This window comes from Salmo trutta, chromosome 26 (genome assembly GCF_901001165.1).
Source record: "Salmo trutta chromosome 26, fSalTru1.1, whole genome shotgun sequence".
Lineage (NCBI taxonomy): Eukaryota > Metazoa > Chordata > Actinopteri > Salmoniformes > Salmonidae > Salmo > Salmo trutta.
Window position 1 is genome coordinate 19,312,899 of NC_042982.1, and position 26,751 is coordinate 19,339,649.

Genomic DNA, 26,751 nt, shown 5'->3' on the forward strand with positions numbered 1-26,751 from the left:
GGTAGCTAGCGGTTCTGGGGGGGGTCAGTTCCCCTGTGACAACAATTTTGGACCCCCTTGTGGCCCCCTTAAATGTGGAGTATGAAATCATTTTTTACATAACAATTTTTTGCTATCGTTCTTTTTTTACATCCGTTATTAGACAGTGGCAACGATGATGATTATGAACATGGTATTTTGCCTGCTAATGCCTGCAATGCAGTTTAGAAAACGATATGACAACAATAACATCTAATTGTAACTGGCCCCTCTAACAGTACAACTGGCCCCAGCTTGCCCCCCCCCCCAGTTGAAATGGTCTAGAACCGCCACTGTACATACTGCAATGTGGTTCGTAAGGACAGCGTAGCAAACAAATTGTCAGCCAACATAACGTGTAAGGTAACTTAATGGAAAAGTCATTACTTTATTAAATTGCTCAACATTTTGTTAACAGTTGTCATAATTAGTTAAAGCAATGAATTTGTATGCGCTGTCGTTGCACGTCGGCTGCATATTTTTCGCCATTTTCTTCAAATCTGAAAACGCCGTGAAGCCACGCCCATTTCTTGAACAATTGCATTATGGGCTCTAAAGTACGGAAATTATTTTTGGCGAATTTAGTACGACATCCGGGAACTTTTGGCATGCTAACTATATCCATAATATGGCCAATAAGCATACGATTTACTAAACTCACGTCACAAATAGTACGGTTAGTATGAGTATCCGAGCACAGCTATCCTGTCCAACTGAAGAGACTTCCGTTTCTTCATCCGGGGATTTTGAATGAGTACGCATGTCTTTTACGTTTGCGCATCTTCTTGCGTAGCCTCTTTGTTTGTGTTGGCCAAAATCTTTCAAACAGCGTACTGTCCGTTCGTGAATTCAAGCGAAGTGCGCGCAACGTGCGGTGTCGTTCACACTGCATGCGTTGGACAGGAGGAAGGCTAATCAACACAATCGTGAAAAGCGGGGAATAGTTCATTGAATTTTTACAGAGAGATGTTGTTATAATCGTGTGCAAATCAAGGCTATTTTCAATACAAAGCAGTTGCCCTGGACGTGGAGCAGGAGGTATGGTTTGATAGACCCTCTGGTTGTGTAATTGAGCTGGTTAGAATTAGCAGACTAACGTTAGCTATTACTTTCATTTTGGGCCTTCACAAAAAAGTTGTCGCCCAACCAATAACAATTACTAACCAACTAGTTGTTTAAATCACACCACGCATGATAGGTTAGTCTTTTGTTACTCTTGGTGAACAAATTTGCCCACGTTTTTTTTCTCCCCAATGTGTGTGCTAACGACGCACTTGAAATTGTATGCGTGCTACAACTACAAAGCATTCGCAATTGGCTAAGAACATTTAGCTAGCTAGCGAACTAACGTTAGCTAGCTTTCCAGACTTTGCACTGCTAAAGATTTCACCTACTAACGTTAACTAACTAACATTAGGAATAATTGGCAAAATAATGAATCCCTCGGAGTTGTTTGTCGTTTATATTTACCAGAAAGCAGCAGCCATTGTTCACATTTTGGTAAATCGAAACATTTCCTGATGAATTTGGTTGGAGCACAATAAGCTGATGCGTTACTTGTTATTGACATGCATGGACAATGTACGTTGCTGAAGTACTAGCTAACTAATAATATATTCTTCTAGTTTGCCCAATTTTTATGTTTTTTATGTATACATCTTTCAAGTTGTGAGTCGCCATGGCAGCTGCCTTCCCGTATAGAGGGGTACCTAGTGGAATGCCCCCAGGTATCCATCCCCCAGCCCAGGTTCCAGACTACATGTCTGAGGAAAAACTGCAAGAGAAAGGTGGGTTCAGCTCAATGGAGAACTTTTGATCCATGTGTTTTATCTAATGCACAGCTTCTGGACCTGCTTCATGTAGCTGTCATCTACCAAAAACCATAACATTTCATTGCCCCTTTGGCTATGATTTCCATGGGGTTGTTATTTGATTCATAAAATGGAAAATTCCTTTGAATGAACATATAACCATTAGTGTTCTTTTCCCAATACGACAGCCAGAAAATGGCAGCAGTTGCAGGCGAAGCGCTACTCTGAGAAGAGGAAGTTTGGGTTTGTTGATGCCCAGAAGGAGGACATGCCACCTGAGCACGTCCGTAAGATCATCAGGGACCACGGTGACATGACCAACAGGAAGTTCCGTCACGACAAGAGGGTATACCTGGGGTAAGAAGCAACTTCCCAGTGTCTCTATGGCGCTCTGGTGATTTGGAGAAGAATTGGGAAAATGTTGTTTATGATACCCAGGGCTAAAGTGGTACGGGCATAATACATAATGGGATACACAGTACAGATAAAACATGAACCTATCACAATAATTAAAACAAAATGTCAAGAAAACTGTAAGCTATTACACCACTACTAATCATTACTGCATGTCGGAGGCATGGAAAATTTAGCGAATAGACTTTAACTATACATTCATGTACATACTACCTCAATTGGGCCGACCAAACAGTGCTCCCGCGCATTGGCTAACCGGGCTATCTGCACTGTGTCCCACCACCCGCCAACCCCTCTTACGCTACTGCTACTCTCTGTTCATCATTTATGCATAGTCACTTTAACCATATCTACATGTACATACCACCTCAATCAGCTTGACTAACCGGTGTCTGTATGTAGCCTCGCTACTGTATATAGCCTGTCTTTTTACTGTTTTATTTCTTTACTTACCTTTTGTTCACCTAATACCTTTTTTGCACTATTGGTTAGAGCCAGTAAGTAAGCATTTCACTGTAAGGTCTACACCTGTTGTATTCGGCGCACGTGACAAATAAACTTTGATTTGAATGGACCTGAAAACAGGTGGTATAGGCTACACTCCATTATTTCATGTAGTTAGACGAGAACACTGACATTTTGCCAAGGTAGCAATGAGTGGCTGCATAAATTCTGGCCTAATGACAATTGCCAAATGTTAAATTTTTGTGTGTTTTGTGTTACATGTCTCTTAACATTCACCATTGTTTGGAGGCTGGAAATATGTTGCGAGTGGATGAACATGCACTGGTAGCCTAGTAAAGGAGCCCTTTGAAGTGATTGTTTGACAGAGGTCCCGTACAGGGAAGACATTAATTTTACTGCTGATGACATCTCACATTGTTTACCATTTTGAACCTGGTTGTTTAGATGTTTCATTTCATGTGGAGAATACAATAGTGAAATCTACAGTGAATATTTTATCAATTATTGCATGAGAGCACAAGCTGTTCCTGACGACTGTGATCTCGCTCTTCGTAGCTGATGTAAAACCTTTAAACATGTTAACATTCACAAGGCTGCGGGGCAAGTCGGAATACCAGGATGCATACTCAGAACACGCGCTGGCCAGCTGGCAAGTGTCTTAATTGACATTTTCAACCTATCCTTGATCCCGTCTGTAATACCAACTTGTTTCAAGCAGACCTCTGGGCGTTCATGTACACCCCGTGCACATGAACGCCCAGGTAACCTGCACTCACATTTACAGCGATGAAATGCTTTGAAACTATGGTCGTGGCTCACATCAACACCATCAGAAACCCTGGACCCACTCCAATTCACATACCGCCCCAACAGATCCACAGATGACGCAATCTCTATTGCACTCCACACTGCTTTCGCCTACCTGGACAAAAGGAATACCTATGTAAGAATGAGATTCATTGACTACAGCTCAGGACCCTGGGAATTAATACCTCCCTCTGCAACTGGATCCTTGACTTCCTGATGGACCGGCCCCAGGCAGTGAGGGTAGGCTACAGCACTTCCGCTACGCTGCCCATCAACACGTGTGCTTAGTCCCCTCCTGTTCTCCGAGTGGCCGTGGACAACTCCCAACACCATCAAGTTTGCTGACGACACGACTGCTCAATTTGAGCAAGGCAAAGGAGCTGGTCGTGGACTACAGGAAATGGAGGGGCAAGCACGCCCCCACCCACATCGGTTGTGCTTTAGTGGAGCGGATCAAGAGCTTGAATTCCTCGGCGTTCACATCGCTAAGGAATTAACATGGTCCACACAGTTGTGAAGAGGGCATGACAGCGCCTCTTTCTCTTTAGGAGGCTGAAAAGATTTGGCATGGGTTCTTAGATCCTCAGCTACACCACTGAGAGCATCTTGACTGGCTGCATCACTGCTCAGTACGGCAACTGCAAGGCACCTGATTGCAAGGCGCTACAGAGGGTGTTGAGTCCGGCCATGTACATCACTGGGGCCAAGCTCACTGCCATCCAGGACCTCTACACCAGGCAGTGTCAGAGGATGCCCCCAAAAATGGTCAGTCTCCAGCCACCCAAGTCATAGACTGTTCTCTCTGCCTCCACAACAGGACCCTGCATACTTACACTGACATTCTAACACACACACTACATATATGCACACATGCATACTGACGCCACACAAAAGGAGAGGAAAGTAAACATTTCGCTGTTAGCCTATACCTGTTCTTTACGAAGCATTTGATAAATAAAACATTTTATGGTTTGCTAACCATGCTCCCCGTCCTCCTCTTTTCACCCATCTCCCTACACTCACACCTCTTTCTCCGCTAATCTTCCCATCTCTCCTCTTTGTGTGGTCTTCTCCACAGAGCCCTGAAGTACATGCCCCACGCGGTGCTGAAGCTACTGGAGAACATGCCCATGCCTTGGGAGCAGATCAGAGACGTGCCTGTCCTATACCACATCACTGGAGCCATCTCCTTCGTCAACGAGATCCCCTGGGTCATAGAGCCTGTCTACATCGCCCAGTGGGGGTGAGGTGGACTAATATTCTGTTCACGCATGTTTTTATTTGTTTTAGTGTAATTTTTAGAGTGAAATAACACTCTCTTTTGAATTGTTAGAAACTAGTTAGCCATAGATGCCTCACCACCTAGATGATCCTTGTTCACTTGCTAGTTAAATTCTCTCCGTAGCGCCATGTGGATCATGATGCGTCGTGAGAAGAGGGACCGTCGTCACTTCAAACGTATGCGTTTCCCTCCTTTTGACGATGAGGAACCTCCGCTGGACTACGCCGATAACATCCTGGATGTAGAGCCACTGGAGGCCATCCAGATGGAGCTGGATGCAGAAGAGGACTCCTCCGTGGCGGAGTGGCTCTACGAACACCAGCCCCTCAAGGATGCCAACAAGTGAGTCACAGCAAAACCTGTTTTGGTTTTTCTCTGGACAGTCCTGCACACTGAGTTTCATTTTATTTTCAAATTAGCACAGTTTAAACTATTGCCTGGTGGTGATCAGAATATTTTCACAGCGTACCAAAGACCTGAAACCTCTTAATGTAAGCCACAATATTTAAACACAAGTCTTGGTTGGTTTAGCACAACTTCTGAGTAAGTTGAAATCAGTCAAGTGTTCTTCAAGCTAAAACACGACTAGATTGGTTATTTATTTTCTTTTTGTCCTTGTATGAACCTGCCTTTCTCTCCTTCAACTCCAGGTATGTGAACGGGACCACGTACAGGCGTTGGCAGTTCACCCTGCCCATGATGTCCACGCTGTACCGTCTGGCCAACCAGCTGCTGACAGACCTGGTGGACTACAACTATTTCTACCTGTTTGACCTGAAGGCGTTCTTTACCTCCAAGGCCCTCAACATGGCCATCCCCGGGGGACCAAAGTTTGAACCCCTAGTTAGGGACATCAACCTCCAGTAAGATCTGGGGTATTTAGTCTGTTACCCCTTAGTGGGCACTCTTAAGTACATTACTGTACATTGCTGAATCACACAAATAAATATTTTTAGTGCTGTCTAACTTGTGGTGGCTTTTGGGCATTACACTGTTGATGTATCTGTTCCTCAACTCTCTTCTCCCATCTCAGAGATGAAGACTGGAACGAGTTCAACGACATCAACAAGATCATCATCAGACAGCCTATCAGGACAGAGTACAAGATTGCCTTCCCATACCTATACAACAACCTTCCCCACCACGTTCACCTCACCTGGTGAGAAAGATTCCTTCAACTGCCTTCTACTGACATTACTGTCTCTCTTATACAGGCCCCAGAACATCCTCATAGATTCCAGAAATGGAAACCTCCTATTGATATGCACACATTTGGGTGATATGCCACCAATGCTAACTAGTGTTTCTGTAGGTACCACACTCCCAATGTGGTGTTCATCAAGACTGAGGATCCTGATTTGCCAGCGTTTTACTTTGACCCCCTGATCAACCCCATCTCCCACAGACACTCAGTCAAGGTATGTGTTGTTTTTAATGTACAGTACGTTATGCACTGCAACCAAATTGCCCATCAGAGACATTCCTCTTCAGTTGAAATTGAACCCTGCCCAAGCACCGCCTTTAACTCGGTCTAGCCTAGGGCACAGAAATGTTTTCTCAAATTGTATCTACCTAGCTAGTAGCCCTCCTACAAAGGCGCACTTGCATTGGTTTGCTTGCAAGTGCGTAACGACTGGAGGAAAATTGATTTGAATGGTGGGTTACTGGCTGAACAGAACCTGTGCTGCAGTTGGTCCATCAGCATTCAAACACCTATTTTGAGATTGGAGGAGTCATCTAATAGCAGATACTTCTTTATTGCAGTGAAGTGTGCTCCTGTTGTTGTTGTCCCCCCCACCTTAACGTCTCTCACACATACTCACACCCCTACAGAGTCAGGAGCCTCTGCCAGAGGATGACGAAGAGTTTGAGCTTCCAGAGTACGTGGAGCCCTTCCTGAAGGAGACGCCCCTCTACACAGACAACACAGCCAATGGAATCGCTCTGCTCTGGGCACCACGCCCCTTCAACTTGCGCTCTGGGAGGACCAGGCGGGCCATCGACATCCCACTCATCAAGAACTGGTGAGGAAACACTAAAATAACATTATTTGGTAATGTTGATGTAGGATGGGAATTGATATTGCTGTGTAAATGTATGTATTGCCTTTTTTAAACCAGGTAAGTCATTGGAAACCTCTTTTATAATAAATACTCAGTAGCATGTCCTACATAGACCTGTAATGACTGAAGATGACTGTTATATCTGTGAACTCTCTTGTCTCTGCTGATATTGTAAACCTAATAAAGATTGCATGTTAATACTAAATGAAAATCTAATTAGGGAGTGTCTTCCTGACTGCCTCCCATGTCAGGTATCGTGAGCACTGCCCGGCCGGCCAGCCAGTGAAGGTGCGTGTGTCTTACCAGAAACTGCTCAAGTACTACGTACTCAACGCTCTCAAACACAGACCACCCAAGGCCCAGAAGAAGAGGTAAGCATCAGTGATGATTCTCAAGTTACTAAACTAACCCTCAATTTCGTCAATGTTTGTTCGTAGATGTTTGATATGGAAAAATAACTGACATTTACTATTTGCAGCACAATTTTGCAGAACAAATATACCACAAGTACAACAATCTGACCAGCCTCCTCTGTCCTCCCCTACCAGGTACTTGTTTCGTTCCTTTAAAGCCACCAAGTTCTTCCAGTCGACTAAGCTGGACTGGGTGGAGGTGGGCCTGCAGGTGTGCAGACAGGGATACAACATGCTGAACCTGCTTATTCACCGCAAGAACCTCAATTACCTGCACCTGGATTACAACTTCAACCTCAAGCCTGTCAAGACCCTCACCACAAAGGTAACCAGTCAAACTAGATGCCAGCTGATGTAAAGAGGGGCAAGACGGAGAGAAGTAGACCCAAGTCCTGTCCAATCCCCGGCTGACCGCTCCCTTCTTACTTAGTTGTCTAAATTGCGTAACTAAATCTTAATTTGAGTAGCACAATATTAACGGGTGCTTGTGACATGCTGCATTGCAAGCATGTTTTATCTAACCTGGAACGAGTTAAGTTTAGTGGTGTTATTGGCAAACTTTGTGGAAATTTGCAGATAGAAATGTCATGAATAGAGCTGACATTATTCCACGTGTCAGAGGCATGTTTGTTCTACTTATCATATTTCTATCTAAATGCAGTCCATAACCTTGTGCCCTGCTGAATGCGCCTGTGGTGTTTGTCTTTTCTTTAGGAACGTAAGAAGTCCAGGTTCGGGAATGCCTTCCATCTGTGCAGAGAGGTGCTGCGTCTCAGCAAGCTGGTGGTGGATAGCCACGTGCAGTACAGACTGGGCAACGTGGATGCTTTCCAGGTCAGCAACACAGCACTTGAATAACATCAAAGCTCCAATAAATCTTCCTTTATGTGGTGTTAAATAGCATGATTTGATTTTGGCTCACATTTGGAAGTACCTGTTAGAAATTGATTCAAACCTATTTAAATTTAAAGTCTTTCCTAATATGTATTGTTTCTCTCTACTTCCTCCTTGGTCTGTAGTTGGCAGACGGGCTGCAGTACATCTTTGCCCACGTGGGCCAGCTGACTGGCATGTACCGCTACAAGTACAAGCTGATGAGACAGATCCGGATGTGCAAGGACCTCAAGCACCTCATCTACTACCGCTTCAATACTGTGAGTACTGAGTATACACACACACACATACACACTTTTATCCATGTAAATGGTCACACAAACATTACCTATGTTGTCGATTTCGTAAAGGAACAATTTTCCATTATTGCCAACATGTCTGAAACACCACTAAGTAACACATCTGCTCTGTAATATATTGGTGGTTATATTGGGACACAACTAAAGGCTGAGTTTGTTGTTGAAGGTATGTGTTTTGCTGTGTGTTCTCAGGGTCCAGTGGGTAAGGGTCCAGGCTGTGGGTTCTGGGCACCAGGATGGAGGGTGTGGCTGTTCTTTATGAGGGGCATCACCCCCCTGCTGGAGAGATGGCTGGGCAACCTGCTGGCCAGGCAGTTTGAAGGTAAGGCCTTTTAACTTCCCTTTATCATAGGTGATGTTAGAACTGTTTGTGATACTAATTATCGCGAGGCACAATGGCCTATCAATGAACTACTTGCTTGCCCAGTTGCTTTTGAGCCCTTGAACAAAGGTAAATATTTCGATAAGTGTGTTTGTGAAGGGTGAGGAAAGGGAAAAAACAGGAGCATGAACTGTGACGACAAGAAAACGCAAATGAATTCACTGTGGATCGTGAGAAAGTCTCGTACAGATGGACTGATTGGGAACACCAGTCAATCAATCAATCGTGAATGTCCCCTTCAACAGGTCGTCACTCCAAGGGCGTGGCAAAGACTGTGACGAAGCAGCGTGTGGAGTCCCACTTTGACCTGGAGCTGCGTGCGGCTGTGATGCACGACATCCTGGACATGATGCCTGAGGGCATCAAGCAGAACAAGGCCAGAACCATCCTGCAGCACCTCTCTGAGTCGTGGCGCTGCTGGAAGGCCAACATCCCCTGGAAGGTATGAGATTATAGAGATGAAAAGGGATGAGGAGGCAGCATATAGGGGGAAAGCAATGTTGGGGCTTCATTCCAGGCTCTTTGTGTGCTTGATTTTACTGCCAAAAAAGGTAGGGGCAGTTCAGGGAATGTTTGCTTTAAGAATATTTATTGGTGACATGTTATAGAAATATAATCTTTCATCAAACTCTGTCAGCAATTATGATTTTTGTAAGCAATAAACACAACTTGTTTTCCTGAAAGGTACAACATTTGCCTTTACTGGAAGGTTGTTCATTTACACCTACAGCTTTTGACCCGTCTAATCCATGTCCTCCCTGCCTCCAGGTCCCCGGCCTGCCCACACCCATCGAGAACATGATCCTACGCTACGTGAAGGCCAAAGCTGATTGGTGGACCAACACGGCCCACTACAACCGTGAGCGAATCAGGCGCGGCGCAACCGTGGACAAGACTGTGTGCAAGAAGAACCTGGGCAGACTGACCCGTCTGTACCTGAAGGCTGAGCAGGAGAGGCAGCACAACTACCTGAAGGTAATACAGCACACTATGATCCTCATTTATGGCATGGAAGGCACTAGGTAAGTGCATAGCTGTTGCAACCATAGAGGTAGAACACATAGTTTTCTCTCTATGGTGCAGCTACCTTCTCTGCTGTGAGGAGTGTAGACAATTCAGCCATGCAACAGCAAACCAGCAGAGTTAACAGGGCCACCAGTCTCTCAAGAACAGGCTGAGTCGGTAGTATAATACTCTGACACTTGTTTAAAAAAATATTGTGTGTATATATGGGATGTTTGTATTTTTCTATAATTTAATGGTACAGTTTATTTATTTATTCCAAAACGGGTAACTCCTATGACTTCATATTGCCATATGCAGTGTGTATAATGTGTCAGCTGTGTCTCCCAGGATGGTCCATACATCACAGCAGAAGAGGCTGTGGCCATCTACACCACCACAGTCCACTGGCTGGAGAGCAGACGCTTCTCCCCCATCCCCTTCCCCCCGCTGTCCTACAAACACGACACCAAGCTGCTCATCCTGGCCCTGGAGAGGCTCAAAGAGGCCTACAGGTAACACACACCAACTCCCAGTAGCCTCCTGTTAGGGAACATGTACTGTAATAAGATAGCTGTAGATCCTTTCTGCTGAGATATCTCGCAGTGATTTGACCGTGTGGTTGTTTTCTCTTTCCAGTGTGAAGTCCAGGCTGAACCAGTCCCAGAGAGAGGAGTTGGGGCTGATAGAGCAGGCCTATGACAACCCTCACGAGGCCCTGTCCAGAATCAAACGGCACCTGCTCACACAGAGAGCCTTCAAAGAGGTTAGTCTCAGGACCAACTCTAAATACACACTGGGCTTTTTGCGTAAGTCACCCTCTAAATTCCATCCCATTTTGTCTAACTATATGGAGATGATTTGAACTTTCAGTTGACAAAGTTATCTGTCCTAAGACCCAAATCTATCTCGCTTCTATGAACTTAGCACTCACCCATTCCACTCCAATCGCTCCCCCCCCCTCTCTAGGTGGGCATAGAGTTCATGGACCTGTACAGCCACCTGGTGCCTGTGTATGATGTGGAGCCCCTGGAGAAGATCACAGATGCCTACCTGGACCAGTACCTGTGGTATGAGGCTGACAAACGACGTCTCTTCCCCCCCTGGATCAAACCAGCTGACACAGAGCCTCCGCCACTCCTCGTCTACAAGTGGTGCCAAGGTGAGGACTAGGTTGGGTAGATTTTGAGTGTGTTTATAGTAGTTGTATTTATTTATGTACTGTATGTGTATTCACAGAGCCAATGCTGCCAATGCATATTGTATAATAGGAAAAAGTATCCACACCCTATGCAGTCGTTTCTGTTCGACGCTTTCAATAATTCTATATCCATTCATGGTAGGATATAAATCAGACAATTTTCCCCATGTGTTGTAACCAGGCATCAACAACCTGCAGGATGTGTGGGAGACGATGGAGGGAGAGTGTAACGTGATGCTGGAGTCTCGCTATGAAAAGATGTATGAGAAAATAGATCTGACGCTGCTCAACAGACTGCTGCGTCTCATCGTGGACCACAACATCGCTGACTACATGACTGCCAAGAACAACGTGGTCATCAACTATAAGGTGAGACCACCTTGCCGTCTCGAGGAGGGGTTTGTTGTGCAGGGTTTGGATCAAATCAATTTAGAGTTAATTCAGGAAGTAAACTGAGATTCCAATTGTCCTCATTCAAAAGCAATGAGGAAGATATTGTGCTTGTCTTTTTTGTCAGTTAAATGATTGCATTGTTTGATTTTATACCTTTTACTTTTCCCTTCTAACTGTTTAGCTGCTTATATATATCCATCCTCTCTCCCATCCCAGGACATGAACCACACCAACTCGTACGGTATCATCCGTGGTCTGCAGTTTGCCTCGTTCATCGTGCAGTACTACGGCCTGGTCATGGACCTGTTGGTGCTGGGGCTCCACCGGGCCAGTGAGATGGCTGGACCCCCTCAGATGCCCAACGACTTCCTGTCCTTCCAGGATACAGCCACAGAGAGTGCCCACCCCATCCGCCTCTACTGCAGATACATCGACCGCATACATATCTTCTTCAGGTACAAAACAGTAACACAACACCTTAGATAGAAGTTAGTACTCCTTAATTAGGGATCAAATCCCGTTACCGGGATAGATTTGACAACATCTGGTGAAATTGCAGAGCGCCAAATTCAAACTACAGAAATATAAATATTTAACGTTCTTGAAAATATAAGTGTAATGCATCAAAATAAACCTTAACTTGTTAATCCAGCCGCGCTGTCAGATTTCAAAAAGGCTTTACAGCGAAAGCACACCATGCGATTATCTGAGGACGGCACCCCGCATACAAAAACACGAAAACCATTTTTCAACCAGGCAGGTGTGACACAAGTCAGAAATAGCGATATAACCTTTGAAGATTACCTTACCTTACCTTTGAAGATCTTAATCTTTTTGCAATCCCAAATGTCTGTGACACAATGAATGGTTGTTTTGTTAGATTAATTCCTTCTTTATGTCCCCAAAATGTCCATTTATTTGGCGCGTTTGATTCAGAAATACACTGGTTCCAACTCGCCCAACATGACTACAAAGTATCTAATAAGTTACCTGTAAACTTGGTCCAAACATTTCAAACAATGTTTCTAATCCAACCTCAGGTACCCTAAAATGTAAATAATTGATCAAATTTAAGACGGAATAAACTGTTTCCATTACCGAAGAAAAACAACAAGGAGCGCGCTCCTGTTCACGCGCACCAAAAGACTAGTCCACCTGAGTGACACAGAAAGAATAGGATTACTTCTTCATTTTTCAAAAGAAAAACATAGAACAATTTCTAAAGACTGACATCTAGTGGAAGCCATAGGAACTGCAATCTTGGCCCTAATAAATCAGGTTTCCCATAGAAAAGCAAGGGAAAACACAATTACCTCAAACAAATTCCCTGGATGGATTGTGCTCGGGGTTTTGCCTGCCAAATCAGTTCTGTTATACTCATAGACATTATTTTAACCTCTAGGGGACCCCTTCCCGTTCTTATCCCGTTAACGGGATTGATTTTGACAACAGCCAGTGGAAAATCAGAGCGCCAAATTCAAAACAGCTAAAATCTCATAATTCCATTTTCTCAAACAATCAACTATTTTACACCATTTTAAAGAAACTTCTCGTAAATCCAACCACATTGTCCGATTTCAAAAAGGCTTTACGGCGAAAGCATAAAATTAGATTATGTTAGAGTACATTAACAAAAATAATCACACAGCCATTTTCCAAGCAACTAGATGCATCACAAAAACCCAAAACACAGCTAAATGATGCACTAACCTTTGACGATCTTTATCAGATGACACTCCTAGGACATTATGTTACACAATACATGTATGTTTTGCTCAATAAAGTTCATATTTATATCCAAAAACAGCATTTTACATTGGCGCGTAATGTTGAGAAATGTTTTCCCTCCAAACCGTCCGGTGAATCAGCACAATGAGCACACATATTACAGAAATACTCATCAAAATGTTTGATCAATATAGAAGTGTTATGCATAGAATTATAGATACACTTCTCCTAAATGTAATCGCTTTGTCAAATTTCAAAAAAGGTTCACGGCGAAAGCACAATTTGCAATAATCTCAGTACAGCCCAGAAGACACCAATAACAAGCAAACAGAAACCCGCCATCTTGGAGTCAATAAAACTAAGAAATTACATTATAAATATTCACTTACCTTTTATTATCTTCATCAGAAGGCACTCCCAGGAACCCCAGCTCCACAATAAATGTTCGATAAAGTTCATATACATGTCCAAATAATCAATTTTGTTCGCGCGTTAGGTTCACTATCCAAATCCACAACGCGCATGCTTACTTAGTCCAGACGAAAAGTCAAAAAAGCTATACTACAGTTTGTAGAAGCATGTCAAACGATGTATAGAATCAATCTTTAGGTTGCTTTTATCATACCTTGAATGAAATTCCAACCGGACCTATACGTTCTCTTTAGCAGTGAATATGAACTCCGCTCGCTCCCAAGTCATTGCGGGTGACTGAGCCCATGCCTTATAATGGGACACCTACTTCCTTGTGCTGTAATTGCCATCAAATTCACCATAGAATCTTCAAACACCGTTCTAAAGACTGCTGACATCTAGTGGAAGCTTTAGGAAGTGCAAAATTAACCCTAAGTCACTGTATACAGTCAAGGCAATCACTTGAAAAAACTACAACCTCAGATTTTCAACTTCCTGCTTGACTTTTTCTCAGGTTTTTGCCTGCCATATGAGTTCTGTTATACTCACAAGACACCATTAAAAAAAAAATTAGAAACAGTGTTTTCTATCCAAATCTACTAATAATATGCATATCGTTTCTGGGCCAGAGTAGTAACCGCTTCAAATTGGGTACGTTTTTCATCCGGCTGTGAAAATACTGCCCCCTAGCCCCAAGAGGTTAACAGTTTAAAAAAAATTTTTTTTAGGAACTTTAGAGTGTGATATATCTATATGCATATGCTAGCTTCTGGGCCTGAGTAACAGGCAGTTTACTTTGGGCATGCTTTTCATCCGGAAGTGAAAATACTGCCCCCTAGCCCAAAGAGGTTAACTGACGCTACATCAAATACCTGAGTAGGAGCAGACTAACTGCTTAGACTTATCCATGTAGGTATCAGTTGAAATCTGTAGAAGCTCAGTGATTGACGTGTCCTGCTCTTTTCTCCTTCTTCCAGGTTCTCAGCTGATGAGGCCAGGGACCTGATTCAGAGGTACCTAACGGAGCACCCTGACCCCAACAATGAGAACATTGTGGGCTACAACAACAAGAAGTGCTGGCCCAGAGACGCCAGGATGAGACTGATGAAGCACGACGTCAACCTGTGAGTCCCCAGTCCCCGTCCCCCCCCCGTTGCTTGTTCTTTATATGGAACGGTAGCTGAGAAAATAATGCAGTACTCATGTGAGATGTACTGATGTGAGACCTGCACATTTTATTTTCCCTGCTTTGCCAATGTTGGGATTCTGGTTAATTCAGTTTAGAAGTCTGCATTGTCAGTTGAGCTCTGCAGAATCACTGCATTTTGGACTTATCTTTGTTTCCAAATGTTAAATATTATTAATCATTAGTTATGCTAGAGACATGAGGGGTGCAATAGTCTAGGCTCTACACCAGAAGTTATTGGGTATCTGTGGGAGGAATGGTCAGTGCAATTAAGCTTGGAATGTACTGAGTGTAGGGGAAACGATCACATGTGGCAGCAGTGACAAGGGGAGAGAGCTGTGGTTTAGTGATGAAGGGGGTCGAGGTCAGGTCACATTAAGGGAGAAGGAACAGTTTATTACCCATATCACTTAATTTCCTGCCTAGCAGTAAAGATGCAATGTTTAACAAGAAGGAGGAGGCTCCACCCCAAATTGGGGTGTATATATACACCACCACTGGTAGAACCACGTCTGGGTCTGTTCAGCTGTTCCATCCTTTGGGATGAATAAACTTGGTTTAAGCTTTCATAGTGTCTGTTGAGTTCTTACTCTGATATTTAGAACCGAACACCAGCAACTTGAGTGGGAGGAACAGCGATACTCGTATCTTGTGAAATAATAGTTGTCTCTCCCTCTCTGTAACCGTCCAGGGGTCGTGCTGTGTTCTGGGACATTAAGAACCGCCTGCCTCGCTCTGTAACCACGGTCCAATGGGAGAACAGCTTTGTGTCAGTCTACAGCAAAGACAACCCTAACCTGCTCTTCAACATGTGTGGCTTCGAGTGCCGCATCCTGCCCAAGTGTCGCACCAGCTACGAGGAGTTCACCCACAAGGACGGAGTCTGGAACCTGCAGAACGAGGTGAGCGGGGAAACGGGGGGATGAAGGATGGAGAGAGAAGGGCTGGAGGAAGAAGGATGTTACCTGGTTAACTTAGTTTATACTCACACCTGTTGACCCTGTCCTGCGTCTCCATGGTGATACAGTGGCGTGCTAAACGATCATGGCAGCTGCCACCAGATAGTCAGACCTTCATCACCGTGGCTGACTGGAACTGATACGCTGCTACGCTGTTGTCCCTTGTACTAAGACAAGGCTGTTCTTGCTGTGTGTGTGTAGGTGACCAAAGAGCGTACGGCCCAGTGTTTCCTGCGTGTGGATGATGAGTCCATGCAGCGGTTCCACAACAGAGTCAGACAAATCCTCATGGCCTCAGGATCCACCACCTTCACCAAGGTAAACAACTCCTTTACAAAACATCACTGTTTCTTTCTTCACTGAGATTCTGTAATTTTATATAGAAGTGTACCAACTAAAGAAATCTTATGAAATTCATCATTCGTTGGGTTCATAACTGTAGTTATGAGAACTGTGCTAATGTCGAAATACATTACCCCCCCCCTCCATCTCTCCTCAGATTGTGAACAAGTGGAACACGGCTCTGATAGGGCTGATGACTTACTTCCGTGAGGCGGTGGTCAACACCCAGGAGCTGCTGGACCTGCTGGTGAAATGTGAGAACAAGATCCAGACCCGTATCAAGATCGGTCTCAACTCCAAGATGCCCAGTCGCTTCCCCCCTGTGGTCTTCTACACCCCCAAGGAGCTGGGAGGGCTGGGCATGCTGTCCATGGGACACGTCCTCATCCCACAGTCCGATCTGAGGTAAGCGCAAAATGCAGAATATGTAGAAGCTAGCATTTGTCTAAAAAGGGCCATAGATGTTCCTGTGTGAGGTTAACAAAGTCTACTTACTGCAGACTTAGAGAACATGGTATTGATAGAAATGTGAGCTGGATAATGATATGACATTCTTAGTTGACTAATGACGATAGGCCTGGTTGCATTACTGCCTCTTTGAAATGTAGTTATTACATATTAATACATGTTTTAAATTACGAGTTAGAGGGAAGTTTTCCTTCCTGCCACTAACCCATCTTGTCCTGCCGCCCTCCCTCTCCCTCAGGTGGTCGAAGCAGACTGACGTTGGCATCACCCATTTCCGGTCCGGTATGAGCCACGAGGAGGACCAGCTAATTCCTAACCTGTACCGCTACATCCAGCCCTGGGAGAGCGAGTTCATCGACTCCCAGAGAGTCTGGGCAGAGTACGCCCTGAAGAGACAGGAGGCTATCGCACAGAACAGGTACTGAACACCTACACAGGCAATACAGTTGCTCTATCTCAACCCCTGGTCCCCACGTAGGCTGGATTTAAGCTCCACTTGGCGTACTTAATCACACACTGCACGGATGGTTCCACTTGGAGATTTTGGTGCATGTCGGAATATATAACTCAACATTTTAGAGGTTTTGCTAAGGAGGATACTTTTTGAAGTGTAAACCTTCGCTCCATAGTCTGTGACCAGATGATCATACGGTTCAGAGTACTGTGAGACTTTAGTACTATGAGAGTTGATAGATGTCTTGTGTTCCTGTCAGGCGTCTGACCCTGGAGGACTTGGAGGACTCTTGGGACAGAGGTATCCCCCGTATCAACACCCTGTTCCAGAAGGACAGACACACCCTGGCCTACGACAAGGGCTGGAGGGTCCGCACTGACTTCAAACAGTACCAGGTAAGACAGGAACCAGGTGGTACTCTAACAAAAGTTAACAAATTAAATTCTGGTAAAAGCCTTAAGCGTATGTCCAGATGTTAATGTGATGCTCTTTCTCATTGTGTCCTAGGTTGTGAAGGAGAACATTAACTCTGTTCTGTCTGATTGTCCTGTAGGTTCTGAAGCAGAACCCGTTCTGGTGGACCCACCAGCGTCACGACGGGAAGTTGTGGAACCTCAACAACTACAGGACAGACATGATCCAGGCTCTGGGAGGGGTGGAGGGCATCCTGGAACACACGCTCTTCAAAGGAACCTACTTCCCCACCTGGGAGGGTCTCTTCTGGTCAGTACCACACACTCATTCACTACGTGACATAGATTGTTATTATTGCAAAGTTGTGTGCGCGTGCATTTTCTAACGTATTTATGTTATGCATGCTCAGACATGTATTGCAGTATAACATAATGTAGATGTGTGGGGTTTTACCTAGCTAAACTCTAGCCTTATCTCTACTTCACCACAGGGAGAAGGCCAGTGGCTTTGAGGAGTCCATGAAGTGGAAGAAGCTGACCAACGCCCAGAGATCTGGTTTGAACCAGATCCCCAACCGTCGCTTCACCCTCTGGTGGTCCCCTACCATCAACAGGGCCAACGTGAGTACCTGACTATACACACACACACACGGATGCATTTGCCAGATTTGTTTTGTTACTTATATTGTCACTCTTAACTCACAATCACGCTCCGTACTCTGTCCTCTCTAGGTGTACGTGGGTTTCCAGGTCCAGCTGGATCTGACCGGAATCTTCATGCACGGAAAGATCCCCACTCTGAAAATCTCCCTCATCCAGATCTTCAGGGCTCACTTGTGGCAGAAGATCCATGAGAGTGTCGTCATGGATCTCTGTCAGGTACATCACTACAAAAACGTATCTCCAGCTTGATGTATTTGGTTCAATCAGGGATGACAGGAAGCCGGATGATCTTGAGACATGGCTGTAGACTCCAATAATACGTTTGTGTACCTTTCCCTTCAATGCCTTTCCAGGCAGCAATAACTTGCAGAACCCAAATAAATGTCACTACATTTTATTAAGGACATTCTCTACCAACATCACACAAAAACGTGGTTGAAAAGTACATTTTTATCATATGAAACTTAAAAAATAAATCTGTTTTCTCTGTCTGTGTGTATGTAGGTGTTTGACCAGGAGCTGGATGCCCTGGAGATCGAGACAGTGCAGAAAGAGACCATTCACCCCAGGAAGTCCTACAAGATGAACTCTTCCTGCGCTGACATACTACTCTTCGCCTCCTACAAGTGGAACGTCTCACGCCCCTCGCTGCTCGCTGACTCAAAGTACGACGCTACAGTTTTTTTAACCTTATACCAGGTTAACACTGAAGCGGTTTCTTAGTTCGTTGGATATGAACGATGTTTCGCGGGTATCCATTTTAATGTGCCATCTCAAAATGGAAACGGCTTCCAAACTTCCATAACATACTAGATCCAAGTTTGACAAGAAGCCAAGTTATTCTTGTTGTTATAAAGACCTTATTTCTGTCTTAGTACTAATTAATCCTTGACCTCTCTCTTCAGGGACGTGATGGACAGCACAACCACCCAGAAGTACTGGATCGACATACAGCTTCGCTGGGGAGACTACGACTCTCACGACATCGAGCGCTATGCCAGAGCCAAGTTCCTGGACTACACCACAGACAACATGAGCATCTACCCCTCCCCCACTGGGGTGCTCATCGCCATCGACCTGGCCTACAACCTCCACAGGTTAGCATAGCTATGCTAGCATTTCTGCTAATGTCTGCATAAGTAATGGATACATTTGCTAGCCTGTAGACATGAGTTCTAGCATTACCACAAATGTCCACATGATAAGTGATGGGAAATGTTGTTAGCGTAGCTAGTAGTCTTGTATAGTTGTCAACTGTTGCCCTCTCACACACGTGAACTCAAGGGTGTTACTGAACACTTGTTTGTTTACGTCTATTACGTGACATAGGAACTCACCAGCCACCCTCTTTCTCTCCTCCCTCTCCCTTCTCTCCAGTGGGTACGGTAACTGGTTCCCGGGAGGCAAGCCTCTGATCCAGCAGGCCATGGCTAAGATCATGAAGGCCAACCCTGCTCTGTACGTCCTGAGGGAGCGCATCCGTAAGGGTCTGCAACTCTACTCCTCAGAGCCCACTGAGCCCTACCTGTCCTCCCAGAACTACGGAGAGCTCTTCTCCAATCAGATCATCTGGTTTGTGGACGACACTAACGTCTACCGTGTCACCATCCACAAGGTGGGTGAGGAGTCTGAGGCGGAATTAGAATTTAGAATTATTAGAGAACTGACATTCTGAGATTCATGTCAACGTTCTAGGGCTTCTAATTTTATGGGTTGGATTCTCTGGCACAGCAGTGTACCTCTAGAATTGTTTTTAATTAAACATTTTCAGACAATGAAACATTTATGAAAATATATACTGTTAGGTAACTAGTCTCAGAGGATGTTAAACACCGTCTATCTTCAGTCATGTAAATACTCCCGCTCTGTCCTTGCAGACATTTGAGGGTAACTTGACCACCAAGCCCATCAACGGAGCCATCTTCATCTTCAACCCCAGGACAGGCCAGCTCTTCCTCAAGATCATCCACACCTCTGTGTGGGCCGGACAGAAACGTCTGGGACAGGTACGTCTTCAAATGAAAAAGACCTGTCACTCTCTTTAGCAATGCACAGGGCAATCAGACTCTGGAAAGGAGCAACACAAAAATGCATGTAAGACTAGTTATGCTCAATGTCCTCACCTCTTTCCCTCCCCTCTTTCTTTCCTTCCTCTCTTCCCTCTCCGTTTATAGCTGGCTAAGTGGAAGACAGCTGAGGAGGTGGCTGCTCTGATTCGTTCCCTCCCTGTGGAGGAGCAGCCCAAACAGATCATTGTCACCCGGAAGGGCATGCTGGACCCCCTCGAGGTGATACCCCATACCTCACAATCACATCGATTAATCACACTGCACCTCATTGATAGAGACATAGCATTAATCTGCCCAATTTACACCACATCAGTACTTGACTGAGATACATATTTAGACTATCATGATTCTCTTTGATACATTTTGATACGGTTGAGATTATTGAACAACTGAGATGACCAATGTGTAGCAATCACAGTCTCTTTACAACATAACATTTTATTTGTATCCCTTTCTCCTCCCAGGTCCACTTGCTGGACTTCCCCAACATTGTGATCAAGGGCTCTGAGCTGCAGCTGCCCTTCCAGGCCTGTCTGAAGGTGGAGAAGTTTGGAGACCTAATCCTGAAGGCCACCGAGCCTCAGATGGTCCTGTTCAACCTGTATGATGACTGGCTCAAGACCATCTCCTCCTACACAGTTAGTCTACTTCCTACTCTTTTTGTACAAGAATGAGACTTAAGCAAGATGGTGGTGGTAGTAGACTGACTGGCTCAAGGCACTCTCCTCCCACATCGTGAGTAGCTGTTCTCTTCCTGTGACCGATAATACTAGAATGAGACTAAAAAGGATTCAACAGTGATTTCTGCGAAATCTAGCCGATAGGGGTCAATGTTTAAAAATAAAAACAAAGGTGTCAACTATACATAGGAGCCGGGTAACTGAAGAATGATGCCATAAATATCAACAATGTCTAGTCTTGTTTTTCATTCTAGAAGCTCTTCTGGAGTGCAAAACCTTTATTGGGCGAGACGTTTCTGTCATACCCCTGTTTAACCAGTGTCTGTGTGGCTCTGTTTCCTGTCTCTAGGCGTTCTCCCGTCTCATCCTGATCCTAAGGGCGCTCCATGTGAACAACGACCGTGCCAAGGTGATCCTGAAGCCGGATAAGACCACCATCACAGAGCCTCACCACATCTGGCCCACGCTGACCGACGAGGAGTGGATCAAGGTGGAGGTGCAGCTCAAGGACCTCATCCTAGCTGACTATGGAAAGAAGAACAAGTGAGTGGCTATAATGTCTGTGGTTGCCATTGTAAAGCTGTCATGAAGCTTCATAACGCTGTCATAGCTATATTAACTTCCGTTTGCTATTATGGGAGTTCACAACACCTAAAAGAAAAATCTCTAACCATCTCAATAAGCTATTGCAAAGAAATTTGTGCAATCAAGTAGCATCTAGGATACCCACTACAAGCGAGCATGCATTTCAATCCCAAATCTCCCTCAACCATATCTGACCCCGACTCTCTGCACTCTCCAGCGTGAACGTGGCGTCTCTGACCCAGTCTGAGATCCGGGACATCATCCTGGGCATGGAGATCTCTGCTCCGTCCCAGCAGCGCCAGCAGATCGCTGAGATCGAGAAGCAGACCAAGGAGCAGTCCCAGCTCACCGCCACGCAGACACGCACAGTCAACAAACACGGAGATGAGATCATCACCTCAACAACCTCCAACTACGAGACACAGACCTTCTCCTCCAAGACAGAATGGAGAGTCAGGTATGTAGGGGGGAGACTTTTTTTTTGGTACCCTTCCCCAGGTCTGTGCCTCGACACAATCCTGTCTCGGGGCTCTACCGGCAATTCCTTCAATCTCATGGCTTGGTTTTTGCTCTGACATGCACTGTCACCTGTGGGACCTTATATAGACAGGTGTGTGCCTTTCCAAAACATGTCCAATCAATTGAATTTACCGCAGGTGGACTCTAATCGAGTTGTAGAAACATCTCAAGGATGATCAATGGAAACAATGTCTTATAACAAAGGGTCTGAATACTTATGTAAATAAGGTATTTCTGTTTTTTATTATATTTGCCAAAAATTCGAAACCTGTGTTAACTTTGTCATTATGGGGTATTGTGTGTGTGTGTGTGTAGCTTGAGATATTATTATTATTATTATTATTATTATTATTTTTAATTTTATTTTTTTTGAATAAGGCTGTAACGTAACACAATGTCAAGGGGTCTGAATACTTTCCGAATGCACTGTATGTCCTTCCAATCACCCTTGGTGCTGACAAAGGAATGTAATAAACTTTCTTGGGGCTTTATGATTGTTATATTATAGTTATTCCTCAAAGCAGGAGTTGTAAAATCAAGGCCATAGCTTCAGAAGTGAATAGAGCGCCAATAATGGCTCTTTGATAACTTCTTCCTGCAGGGCCATCTCTGCTGCCAACCTGCACCTCAGGACCAACCACATCTACGTGTCGTCTGATGACATCAAGGAGACAGGCTACACCTACATCCTGCCCAAGAACGTCCTCAAGAAGTTCATCTGCATCTCAGACCTGCGAGCCCAGGTCAGTACCGTTGCCTACTGTTTATCCTGTTTGCATCACAGTAAACCTCTCCTAGTTATCTCTTTGCGTGTGACCCTTGTTGTGGTAAAATGCCTACTATGATGCTAAAACAGTCAAATCACTCTACCTTCATCTCTTTGTACATCTCTTTAGATATTATTGTAATCCTCTTTATATATGAATGAAGTGCTTAACTGCTTATACAGCTAGAACAGGATTATTTGGTACCCTCAATCATGTCTGTTGTATAGTTTTTATATATCGGTCAGTCTGAATGTGTTGCTGACGTGTGCATCCCCTCTGTCTTCAGATTGCAGGTTACCTGTATGGCACCAGTCCACCTGACAACCCCCAGGTGAAGGAGATCAGGTGTATCGTCATGGTACCCCAGTGGGGAACGCATCAGACCGTCCACCTACCCAATCAGCTGCCAGGACACGAGTACCTCAAGGTACAGACTTAGGGGATACCACTCACACATGAACACACATGCTCAGATACAAGCATATAACATGATTTGATGGCATGCTGTTTACTTTATCACGTCTCATTATGTGGAAGTGATTAACCATGGACCATGGCTCATTTTCCTTGTCTTTATGTTTTTGAGGCTCATACCAAGTGTGCCATAGCCTTTGAAATTGGAAGTGTTCAGTTCCTGATCAGGGCAGAACACACATGCACTCCTCTGCTTCCCCTGTGTCGTCACCTCTCTACCCCATCTCCGCCTACAGGAGATGGAGCCCCTGGGTTGGATCCACACCCAGCCCAACGAGTCTCCCCAACTCTCCCCCCAGGACGTCACCAGCCACGCCAAGATCATGGCTGACAACCCCGCCTGGGATGGAGAGAAGACCATCATCATCACCTGCAGGTAGGACAGATACTGTTCTACTTGCTTTTTATTAACTCTTATCAGCAGTGAGCCTACATATAGCAGCTAATTTGAAAAAGGTTTAACTTCATGACAGACCAGGCCAGCCCGCTTATAGAGGGCTTTATTGTATGTTGGTTGGATTGACCGACTTGGTTTAAACCCAGACTGTCTACTCGTCACTAGACTGGGTTAGCCTGAACTAAGGCCTTCAGGTCTCGTCAAGGTTATTCATCGTCCCAACCACCCCAGCTACATTTGTAAACATTGATTAACTCCACCTATACATGCATCACTCTTCTTCTTAACATTCAAGTTGCCTCATGTACATCAACGCTAACTACCATAAAACATATTTATTCATTTCTAGTTTCACTCCCGGCTCCTGCACTCTGACGGCCTACAAGCTGACTCCCAGTGGGTACGAGTGGGGCAGACAGAACACAGACAAGGGCAACAACCCCAAGGGCTACCTGCCCTCCCACTATGAGAGGGTTCAGATGCTTCTGTCTGATCGCTTCCTGGGCTTCTTCATGGTGCCTGGACAGGTCTCCTGGAACTACAACTTCATGGGTGAGTAGTGCTTAGAACCCGGGATTTCACAGACAAAGATTAAACGCCTAGTTTGAAAAAGCATTCTAAATGGAAAGTCTTGTATAATGGCTAACGCCCGTTATCAGTGTCTTCAAATCTTAGTGTATTTCAAACAATGAAAGTCAACATCTGTTACATATCAGGGAAATAAGCATATTAGGAAAATAAGCATTTTACAACCACATGCTTGCAGTGTTTGATTATCAACATGCTATCGGTATGTGGACACCTGCTCGTCGAGCATCTCATTCCAAAATCATATCCATTAATATGGAGTTGGTCCCCCCCTTGTTGCTATAACAGCCTTCACTCTTCTGGGAAGGCTTTCCACTAGATGTTGGAACATTGCTGGGGGGACTTGCTTCCATTCTGCCACGAGCATTAGTGAGGTCGGCACTGATGTTGGGTGATTAGGCCTGGCTCGCAGTCTACGTTCCAATTTATCCCAAAGCTGTTGGATGGGGTTGAGGTCAAGGCTCTGTGCAGGCCAGTCAAGTTCTTCCACACCGATCTCGACAAACCATTTCTTTATGGACCTCGCTTTTTGCACAGGGGCATTGTCATGCTGAAACAAGAAAGGGACTTTCCTGAACTGTTGCCACAAAGTTGGGAGCACAGAATTCTCTAGGATGTCATTGTATGCTGTAGCATTAAGATTTCCCTTCACTGGAACTAAGGGGCCTAGCCCCAACCATGATAAGAGCACCAGACCATTATTCCTCCTCCACCGAACTTTACAGTTGGTACAATGCATTGGGGCAGATCGCGTTCTCCTGTGATCGGCCAAACCCAGATTTGTCCGTCGGACTACCAGATGGTGAAGCGTGAGTCCACACGTTCCACTGCTCCAGAGTCCAATGTTGGCGAGCTTTACTCTACTTCAGGCAAAGCTTGGCATTGTGCATGGTAGACTTAAGCTTGTGTGCGGCTGCTCGACCATGGAACCCATTTCATGAAGCTCTCAACTAATAGTTACTGTGCTCACGTTGCTTCCAGAGGAAGTTTGGAACTCGGTAGTGAGTGTTGCAACCGAGGACAGACGATTTTTACACGCTTCAGCACTCAACGGTCCTGTTCTGTGAGCTTGTGTGGCCTACCACTTTGTGGCTGAGCCGTTGTTGCTCCTAGACGTTTCCACTTCACAGTAACAGCACTTATAGTTGACTGGTGCAGATCTAGCAGGGCAGAAATGTGAAGAACTGGCTTGTTGGAAAGGTGGCATCCTATGACGGTGCCACTTCGAAAGTCACTGAGCTCTTCAGTAAGGCCAATGTTTGTCTTTACTCAATGTTGTACACCTGTCAGCAAAGTGTGGCTGAAATAGCCGAATCCACTAATTTAAAGAGGTGTCCACATACTTCTGGCAATATAGTGCATCTCAATAATACATCCTCTCTTCCTCTTTCAGGTGTTCGCCACGACCCCAACATGAAGTATGACCTGCAGCTGTCCAACCCCAAGGAGTTCTACCACGAGGTCCATCGGCCCTCTCACTTCCTCAACTTTGCCTCCCTGCAGGAGGGAGAGATCTACAACGCAGACAGAGAGGACATGTACGGTTGAGACTGGCGCTCCGCTCAGAGATGAGAGGATTACCTCTCCATTGTAGATATTCTATGATATGGACATCCTTATATGGCCCTGTCTAGTACAGTCAGACGTATCATTTGGCCCAGCCAGCCATGAAGTTATGAATATAACTACTGCTCCATGAGAGAAGGAAATGAGGCACAGCGATGGCGATCTCACGAGTGTGTGATCACCATAGCTGTGATGGACTGAGTGTACCAACTGATAGGGATGGCCTGAAGATATTGGGGAATTTGTATGTCAGCCTAGTACCACCTTTTTAGGACTCAATGTCACATTTTGTATGTTTTCTGCAAAATGATGTTTGTTCCATTTGGTTGCCCTCTCCCCTCTGATCTCTCCAATAAGGCTTCAGTGTGTGAATTCTACTGCGTTTCATTTATGGCTTTCCTTTTGACACATTGCTGTGAATGTGTAATGGTATTTGTGTTTGTCTTCGGTCTGTAGTAGTTGATATATAGCTGTAACGGTCATTTTTCTGTGGCATTTCTTTAAATGTGTAGTTAATCATTTTCATAATGCTCATTTTTTTCTCTCCCATAGAAACTGAACTGTAAGTGACAATGGAATTGATATGTACTGTTTATGCTAGCAGTCTCTTACCCACTTGCTATGTTGTGCATTCATTGTGGACACTTAGTTTGGGTTTAAATAACATTTTATAAGTATTTGCCCTTGTTTGGTTGTCTTGTCAGTTTGTGTGTGAGTGCAGTTATCATGTATTTTGTGAATGGCACTGTCTTATAGCAAGGACACACCAGGGATACTGGCTGCTGTGGTACTTAGCATGATGTCTGCAGTCAAACTTACTGGTGGTGGCTGAGCTGGAAGAGTTGGGACTCATGGGACAGGGCGCAAACTGGCCAAAGACTGAACCTTATTTTGTGGCATTGTCTCTTCGATGACTAAGACTGTAGCATTCCAAAAAAAAAAAAAAAGCTTTTTTTTTTTTTTTACTCTGCTTTGCAAACTGATTTGTCATGGCAATGAAACAAATGTGGGTCAATTGTGTCCTTTAATTGCATTTGA

The 26,751-nt window shown here is 44.8% G+C and overlaps 1 protein-coding gene and 1 non-coding gene across 2 annotated transcripts; both read left to right on the forward strand.

Annotated features, from left to right (window-relative positions):
* Positions 1-871: 871 nt before the first annotated feature.
* LOC115163332 (pre-mRNA-processing-splicing factor 8) lies at positions 872-26,400 on the forward strand. Its single transcript, XM_029715124.1, has 43 exons — positions 872-1,056; positions 1,685-1,805; positions 2,018-2,186; positions 4,594-4,758; positions 4,921-5,139; positions 5,448-5,660; positions 5,831-5,956; positions 6,110-6,215; positions 6,631-6,821; positions 7,112-7,231; positions 7,409-7,598; positions 7,988-8,107; positions 8,293-8,427; positions 8,659-8,788; positions 9,094-9,290; positions 9,617-9,823; positions 10,202-10,365; positions 10,490-10,616; positions 10,820-11,012; positions 11,233-11,420; positions 11,661-11,899; positions 14,561-14,707; positions 15,461-15,671; positions 15,930-16,046; positions 16,228-16,475; positions 16,777-16,956; positions 17,252-17,387; positions 17,546-17,715; positions 17,897-18,026; positions 18,138-18,284; positions 18,573-18,733; positions 18,974-19,165; positions 19,446-19,683; positions 19,946-20,074; positions 20,243-20,356; positions 20,602-20,775; positions 21,167-21,360; positions 21,620-21,859; positions 22,523-22,664; positions 22,975-23,115; positions 23,399-23,538; positions 23,909-24,111; positions 25,541-26,400. The coding sequence occupies exons 2-43, from the start codon at positions 1,697-1,699 to the stop codon at positions 25,693-25,695; spliced, it is 7,017 nt and encodes a 2,338-aa protein (XP_029570984.1). The 5' UTR covers positions 872-1,056; positions 1,685-1,696; the 3' UTR covers positions 25,696-26,400.
* On the forward strand, positions 9,919-10,052 carry LOC115164008 (small nucleolar RNA U109). The gene has a single exon (XR_003869867.1). It is a non-coding gene; the product is annotated as a small nucleolar RNA U109 (small nucleolar RNA).
* Positions 26,401-26,751: the final 351 nt, after the last annotated feature.